Genomic DNA, 8,967 nt, shown 5'->3' on the forward strand with positions numbered 1-8,967 from the left:
TTTATTCATTTAACATATTTTTATACACCCAAAACTCACATCTCTGAGATGGAGGTGAGGAGTTGTTTAAGGCAGCATTTATTTATTTAGCCATTTTGCTATTTGTTTTATCCACTCTGCAGCTACCATCAATGCTTATTGGGCCAGTTCAGAGGATTTCACGCAACTAGCTAGCCAAATCATGTTAGGTGGTGAAGGGACCTCACACCCTGAAGTGCTGTTCTCCCCTGCCCACCACCACACAATCACATGGGGGACAGGAAGACCAAACTGCCCCTTCCCACATGATTTAAATATTACCCAGTGGGCTGTGCTCTCATCACACTCTCCTCAGTGGACTCAGGCAACTCAGTGAGTATATAGTCCAAATCAGCCTATTATTTAGGCTGGTTTGGAACCTGGTCAATTTCATTACCGCTGTTTATTGTACTGATTGTTTTGTATCTCAGTCAGTCATTTTATTTCAGTAATTGACCAGAAACAGATACGTAAACAAGAGAGCGGTGCTTACACACAATATAACAGTATTTAGCCACTGAATTAGTAGACTTAGAATTAAAATTAGACAATAAGACATTTAGATAGAATTCATCTGGATGTCCAGGATATGTCTTCAGCCAAGGTAAAATAAGGTTTATACAAATATCCTTGTGGAGATCACAATATAAAATAACGTGATCAGTGGTCTCCACAGCGCCTGAGCCACACGGGCAAAGCCGGGAAGAATAAGGGAGCCCATTAAACCTCCCATAAAGCACTGCCGATGGAAGCGCATTTAATCGTGCTAGTGATAGAGCACGTTTGAATTTAGGAAGTATAATATTTCTTAGGTATGCAGCAGGGTTCGAGCTGAAAATCTGATCACCACGATACACACCCTTTGAAATTTTAGCTACTTCAAGTTGTAACTCAACATCCAGTATTCGTTGCTTGATGAACTTCATAGCAGAGGCATAACCATAACTGCTTAGTTCGTCAAGTGAGATCCCATAAAATTGAGATTTTGTTTCAACCAACTGTTTCCACATAGAATTAAAGGTATCAATTAATGTAAGTGGAGCATGACCCGGTTGGAGGTAATATATTTTTAACCAAAATGAAAAAATACATTTCCAATATTCTGTCTCCAAAGTACAGAGGCCTATTTCACGTCTGATGACAACATTAGGAACACAACTGGGAACCTGTAAGATGGACCTGATAAGTTTTGTTTGAATAACCTCCAAGGGTGTAAAGTTACCGAATGGTCCAAGCTGAGCTCCATATAATAGCTGTGGGTAAACCTTGGCAACAAATAATTTGATAACTGCTGGGATGTATAAAGCCCCCTTTGTAAAATAAAAGAATCTAATGGAGTTAGTTGATAATTGGGTGTTCTGCGTGATGTAATTTAAATGCACCTGACAAGACGGCCCGCACACCCAGGTATTTAAAGATTTTTACTTGTTCCAATGGGTGGCCATTTATTTGCCATGTATGTTGTTTGGGGTGCTTAGCAAAAACTAGTACTTTCATTTTTTGGTGGTTTACCTCGATACACTCTGCAGCACAGAAAGAACTAAGTCATGAAAGTGCCCACCTCAAACCCACAGGTGTCAAAGACATAAGCACCATATCGTCAGCATACATGTTTTGTATCTCCGTTTGTATTTTATGGCTGTTATTTTAATGTTATTTTGGGTGCCATTTCTGGGCAGACAATGCAGTTCTTTTATTTTCCCCTCAGTTCAGGTCTAGCACATCTGTCACTGTGCATCTGGAAACTCCCATGTATAAGACATCTATGCCCAAAATTTGAAGATTTAGTCTACTGGCTTTGCTACCTCCACAGCTCCAGCTTACTGTATGGATTGGATTAAGAAAATTAGAAGGGAATTTAACAAAGGAATGAGTAATTTTTAACTGCCCTAATAAGTGGATCCTGTATAAAATGAAAATTCATTCCCTTAAAAAAAAAAAAAAAGGGTGTGTGTGTGAGACATATTTCAAGACTATAGTCAAACTAATCTGTGCTTTCCTCTAGAGAAATAAACTCAATAAGGTATTTGAACTAGGATACTTCAAATCATTCCAAACTGTAGGAGATTCTTCATTAAGCCCTTGTTCATATATCTTGTTATTCTTCCATCACTTATTCTTAATTTACTGTCAAACTTTGGCCAAGTATTAAAGAGCTCATCTTTTTTTGCTTCTGAAGAAGAGCCCCATGAATGTAGACCTTTCAGCTACACTGTAGTAAGAACACACTGAACAAACATCAATGCAAAACACGACAATACACGTGGCATCCTTTATAACAGTGTCTTTCTTAGTACTGACCTTCCACCAATTGGTCTAAGGTGATAATCTTCTTTACACCATCAATGGTATAGATTGTTCTCACACCCTGGGGCAGATTGACATTATCAGACAGAGTCCGGGTCAGATCAGCCAGCAGGGCCTCAAAAGATCTAAACCGATCAGGGGAGATAGCATACACGATCCCTTTGAAATACCGGTCCCCGTTGCGATAAAAGCGTACTTTCTTGGCTTTCTTCTCAGAGCTGAGGGTCTGTAGAGTGCGGGTTCGGTAGAAGCTGCAATGTGCACTGTGGGTTGGGCTAGGCAGGCCATTCACCCGTGACCCTCGGCTGTACCGTTGTGCTTTATCACGCTCATCAAAGTGTTCCAGCTCCATATCTCTCACAAAGGACATCTTGAAAGTTAGTCTAGGGATGGGGAGGAAGAGAGAGATAGTAGAAGCCAATCAATACGCACTGTAATTATGCAGCTACTCCATATTATCATTCAAGTTTGAGTGCTCTGCTATAACCCAACCAGAATTCATTCAACTCTTTCAATAATGTCAGAGAGTTTTGCTTACTATAAAAACCAGGCTTCTTTGTCATATGGTATTCAGAGACTAAGCATGAGACTGGCATAACACATTTTAGGTTAAACATAGAAATAAGGATGGAGGATTGTTCTCTATTGAACTGTGGCTGAATGACTAAAACCAAGTATGCTTTCTCCCTTTTTAAAAATAAAATAAATACATAAAATAAATATTAAAAATATCTTTCCTCTCCCACATATAAAACAAGGTGTGCTTGAGGGTTCCTTCAGCTGGAATACCCATGTATTATCTGTTTAAGATTCTTATTACATGAGACTCTCAAGCAAAGATTTGCCCCATTCTCTCATTACTGCTCAACCAAGAGCCTTTCCAACTCATCCATTTGTGCGTATATTGTACTACAAAGTGTATTCATGTGTTGCCGTGGATCTAATTTCTTCCCTCGAGGCAGAAGTTTTGCTAAGGAAATATCACATTTCCCAGGCTTCAAAATACAACGTTGTCACTGAGAAAATATTATTCATCTACAAGTCAGTGTGCGTATGCAACACAGTTGCAGTTTGGTTACCAAAGTGTCCTATTGGCTAGTGCCTGTAGCATCATAAATGGCAATAAGAATCTTCTTTCTGTTCCATCATATTTGGAGCCTTAAAAAAGGGTTTCAACTTGTTCAGAAACTAAGCACTAACTTTACCATTAAAGCACATACTACCCCTTAATTTAAAAATAAAATGGAGAACACTTATAGAACCTCCCCATTGCAAGAACATCCCACCATTTTATAAAGTTTCTGTATTCAGTTTTAATTGAGAAATTAGCACTCCACCTCTCACACGCATTAATGTTCAAAGCAGAAAACATTATACAACTGGCAGGGTTATCCCACCCAATCTATTATACATGGGGATGTATAGCCTAGCAAGCTTCTGCTGCTCTCTCAGGATTAGCTCCAGTAGTGTGGCTAAAACGAATGTCTTTTAAAAGTCGTAAGAAGGTGGAGACTGATGGTGGGCTATTTAATGTTCAGAAGAGAAGCACTAGACAGAAAACAGATGTGGCTGAGGCCACTGCCCTGGCTCCTGGTGACTACTAACTGATCCCCTACTAACTGAGCAAAGAGGCGCATTTAAAAGGGGTGATTCTCTTTATTGAGCAGGGGAAAAGCAACTGGCCCTATCCATCCCCAGCACAGCATCCTTCCAGTGGCTGTTGCAGGTGTCTGCCTTATTTTTCTTAGATTGTGAGCCCTTTGGGGACAGGGAGCCATTTTTATTTATCTGTTTGTATCTATGTAAACCTCTTTGGAAACCTTTTGTTGAAAAGCAGTATATAAATATTCTTCGTATTCATATTAAGGACTAAGCATCAGGAGGAAGAAGGAAGACCAGAGTGACCATCAAATCTGCTCGCTCCATATTTATTTATTTATTATTTATTTATTTAATGCATTTTTATACTGCCCTAACCCAAGGTCTCAAACATTGACACCTCAAAATATTGAGGTGTCATACATTGGAGGAAGGATTCAGACACAGCAGGCAATTTCCAACACCCAGTTATAAAGAATTAATTGCCCATTTCCTTGAAATGGAAGAGCATCTCCTTCTCTGTTTGTTTTCAGGAAGACCCTCAAGATTAAAAGCTGGTTTTTAATTAGAATTTTCATTTTAATAATTTGTTTTAATGACTGTTTTATGCTTTTTTTTATCGTGTCTCAGGTATTTTAATCTGTGCTGACTTCTAAATATTGTTTTTAATTTTGTACACCACCTAGAGATGCACGTATCAGACGGTATAAAAATGTGATAAATAAATAAAATGGGTTCCATGTCATATTGACAACCTCACATAGATTAGCACTGCTGGTTTTCCCAATATTTTGTTATTAATTGGATGCAAAATTGCATATTGATTGGGGGAGAAATCAGATCAATAAAAGGCAACATAAGGCTTAGAACTCCATCCTTTCCCTTTGAATTATAAGGAACTCACGGGCGAGGGCAAAGGGCAGGACTGCCCAACAATACCATAGGAACGTGCAGACCAGGGAAAAGCTGGGCACAGCCAATATGTTCTGCAGGTTTCCATTATCTTCCATGTAACACAGAAACTGAATCTGCAATTCTAAAAACACTTTCTAAGTAGTAAGGCTCCATTTTACATAGGAAGCTGTCTTATACCGAGTCAGAACATTGGCCCACCTAGCTCAATATCATCTATGCTGACTGGCAGCAGCTCTCCAAGGTTTTAGGCAGGAGTCTTTTCCCAGCCCTACCTGGAGATGCCAGGGACTGAACTGGGAACCTTCTGCGTGCAAAGTAGATGCTCTACAGCAGGGATTCTCAACGTTGGGTCCCCAGATGTTATTGGACTTCAACTCCCATAATCCCCAACTAAAGGCTACTGGGGCTGGGGATTATGGGAGTTGAAGTCCAATAACATCTGGGGACCCAACGTTGAGAATCCCTGCTCTACAGCCCCATCCCCAGATACCAAGTCAGATCCTTGGTCCATCTAGCTCAGTATTGCCTACACTGACTGACAGTTACTTTCTAGGGTTTCAGGCAGGAGTCTTCTCCCAGTCTTACCGGGAGATGCCAGGGATCTAACTGGGGACCTTCTGCATGCAAACCAGATACTCTACCACTGAGCTATGGCCCCGTTCCCCCCAGAGGCAGCAGTATCTAGTGGTAAAGCTTTTCCTCTGAGTAACAAGGAAAAGCTGGAGGCCAACAACTTTGCATATAAGTTTCCCAGAAGCACCTTATTGATCATTGCTGTAGGGTGGCCAATACAGTTCGGGCTACAGGTGGAAGTGTGCATGTCTGAATGCTCTCTGCAAAGAAAAAAATCTCTGCGATATATATACACATTATGCCAAGCTGAACTGTTCCTGACATATTAGTTTTCTATGTTCAATGAGCCTTTTCACAGGGGAGCATTCAAACATCTGCAACCTAAAGCAGTACATAACAGCAAAAAAAACCTGACACAATTCTACAGCTTCAGCCTGTGCCCCACTGAACCCAGCAGGAACTATTTCTGAGTAGACATGCATAGCATTTTGTTGAAAGCAAGAAATATATGCATACAAAAGAAGCACTGAAAATTGTGGGGGTGGGGGGTCATATAAATACGACTACAAAATATATGATTTTGAGTGCTTCTTTTGTCAGCCAAAACTAGACAGTCCAGGAGTTTGGATTTTTCTCCCCCTTCGGAGTGAACAGGAATCATAATTCAGATTCACTTCAGAATCCTGTAGCTCAGTGGCAGAGTATCTGGTTTGCATGCAGAAGTTCCCGAGTTCGATCCCTGGGGTCTCCAGGTAAGACTGGGAAAAGACTCCTGCCTGAAACCTTGGAAAGCTGCTGCCAGTCAGTGTAGACCAGAGTTTTCCAACAGGGGGTATTTGTAGGGTTCCCACAGCATACTCAGAGCTCTCCTGCCTCCCTACACTGCAGCCACACTCTTTGTTCCCAATCTGAGATCACCCACTTGAGGTCGACACATCCTCAGCAATGTGTTCACTGTAGAAAGAGAGGGAAGACGGTTAAGACCCTATTCCTCTGTGCCTGATTGGCTGCTTACATGCTGAAGCTCAGCATATCCTCGCCCCCCTCAGCCAGCCTGACAAGTTTCAAAAAGTTAGCATCGAGTACTTAAATTAAATTTAAATGGGACAAGTGAATTTTTTGAGTAACTTAGTGTGGATCTAAGCCAGTGACTATAGTAGCCTGTCTCCCTCACACTTAAGTTTGTGTGTCTTTATGAAGGAACAAAGGAAGCTGCCATATAGTGAGTCAGACCATTGGTCCATCTAGCTCAGAATTGTCTTCACAGACTGGCAATGGCTTCTCCAAGGTTGCAGGCAGGAATCTCTCGCAGCCCTATCTTGCAAAGCCAAAGAGGGAACTTGAAACCTTCTGCTCTTCTCAGAGCAGCTCCATCCCCTGAGGGGAATATCTTACAGTGCTCACACTCCTAGTCTCCCATTCATAATGCAACCAGGGCAGACCCTGCTTAGCTAAGGGGACAAGTCATGCTTGCTACCACAAGACCAGCTTTCCTCTCCAACTAGTGTGTACACACACACACACACACACACTTAAATGTTACAGTTATTAATTGGGCTAATCCAGTCACTGGCTTACATCCAGAGTAAATTACTTATGACATGACAATGGGACAAGTAAATTTGTCCCATTCATTTCAGCAGGACTGCTTATGAGTAATTTAGTCTGGATGTAAGCCAGTTACTCGGGTTTATTTATTTATTATTTCTCTATGTAAACCACTTTGGAAACTTTTGTTGAAGAGTGGTATATAAATATTTGTTGTTGCCGAGTAGCCCATCTCATAACTGTAACATTTAAGTGTGTGTGCATACACACAAAATCTCTATGAGGTACTTGAGCAGAAGGTTTGTGAAAGAAGGGGTGTTCTTGTTAAAAGAGGTTGGGAACCCCTAGCGTAGACAATACTGAGCAAGATGGCCCAATGATCTGACTTGGTTTAAGGTAGCTTTCTATGCTTTTATGTCAAAAACCCCAAGACAATGATAAAGCAAGAATAATGACAGAATGTTATTCAAACTGAGCAATCCTCTTTCTTAATGCAATATGTACATAAAACATCTTAAGCCACTTCTGAAAGAGGAATTCAGCTACTTTATTTTGTGCTGATATTTTCCCCAGAATATTAAAACAAAATTTGAAGATATTCATCACTGCAAGTGCTGGACTAATTTCTGCAAAATCTTGTTTCACAGCGGGGGGAAAACAAGATTTCCTCTCATTTTGTTCCAAGTTATAGTATTTTTTTTTAATTGCAGAAATAAAACATAGCATATTTATTACAGAAACATTCAAACCTAATTTAAGAGTGATTATTACATTGATTTGCAATTTAAAAAAAAATAGCAGAACTGGGCTTGCTTTCACCACTTGTTATTAGGTGACAGTCTGTTTAAAAAAGTCACAGTATCATTTTAGGAATCTCAATATGTTTCCAAGTAATTTCAACAGGATCTCTTTCCACTGTGCTTGAGCTTACAATCTTATTAATGTAATGGTGCCTGGGCCCAGACTAGAAGCTATATGTGCCTGTATCCAACTTTTAACTTTAAGCAGATAAATCATTAAGAAGAAGAGCAACTCCACTGGATCAGATCAAAGAACCATCTAATCCAGCTTTTTGTTTCCAAGCGGCCATCATCAAGCCAGGACAAGAAAGCAACAACCTTCTCCTATTGTTGGCCCCCAGCATGTCATATTCAGAGCAACACTGCCTCTGAACATGGAGGCTTGGTTCAGCTATCATGAGGACTAGCAGCTGCTACAAGTCCTATCCTCCACAAATGTGTCTGGCTCTTTTTAGAGCCATCTAAAGCTACTGGACATCAGGAAAACTAGCAGCAATTTCTTAAGTGTGTGCTTACGGGCTTCAAAGCTGAAATTATACCTTCTGAAACCTTGTATCATAGGCACAGACAATTCAGGAGGGCTCCTATTTCAGACCAGTTCCAGCTCACAATTCATATCTGAGTAGCACTAATATCACATGATCTCCAAACTAAGCAGTGAGCTATATGCAGCAGCATATGGGGATTATCTACTTTAGAATCTGTGAGTTATGGAACACGTCTGTTTTCCAAAAGAAAGCTCTAAGACACAGATCCAATCTAAATTGGAGCATCAAAAGATGATGATGTTGTAATATGCCAGTTACCAGGACATGGCATTTAAAGGGATGTTAAAGCATCAGTTTAGGCCCAATATCATCATCAGAATTTTCAAAGCAAACTGGTTTTCAACTCTAAACAGCAGAGTATATAGAACAACCTAACACCATCCCTGTAATACAACTAGGATACAAACAATAGCCAGGCATTTAAAAGTGTGCATATGGTTGCATTCTGCACAGCAAGTGGGCGAACTAGCAGAGTGCTGCAGAGGATTAAAATTTAGGTCTTTTTAAAAAAAAGATGGAAGAAATTTGAAGCAATAGGGGAGTGGTGATCTCTCCTTATACTTACAAGTTTACTAACAAGAATCCTTAAAATGGAAGAGAGATTCTATTCCACCACAACACAGCCATGACATTCCCAAATCAGTGTACCCACCACCAAG

The 8,967-nt window shown here is 40.4% G+C and overlaps 1 protein-coding gene across 6 annotated transcripts in view; it reads right to left on the reverse strand.

Annotated features, from left to right (window-relative positions):
• Positions 1–8,967, reverse strand: part of DCLK1 (doublecortin like kinase 1) — a 399,204-nt gene that overhangs the window by 378,195 nt on the left and 12,042 nt on the right. For all 6 annotated transcript variants that reach the window (XM_053305405.1, XM_053305407.1, XM_053305404.1 and 3 more), the window contains exon 2: positions 2,320–2,708. In XM_053305405.1, coding sequence (XP_053161380.1) covers positions 2,320–2,695 — 376 coding nt within the window. In that variant the 5' untranslated portion in view covers positions 2,696–2,708. The remainder of the gene's footprint in view (positions 1–2,319; positions 2,709–8,967) is intronic.

Source organism: Hemicordylus capensis, chromosome 3, assembly GCF_027244095.1.
Source record: "Hemicordylus capensis ecotype Gifberg chromosome 3, rHemCap1.1.pri, whole genome shotgun sequence".
Lineage (NCBI taxonomy): Eukaryota > Metazoa > Chordata > Lepidosauria > Squamata > Cordylidae > Hemicordylus > Hemicordylus capensis.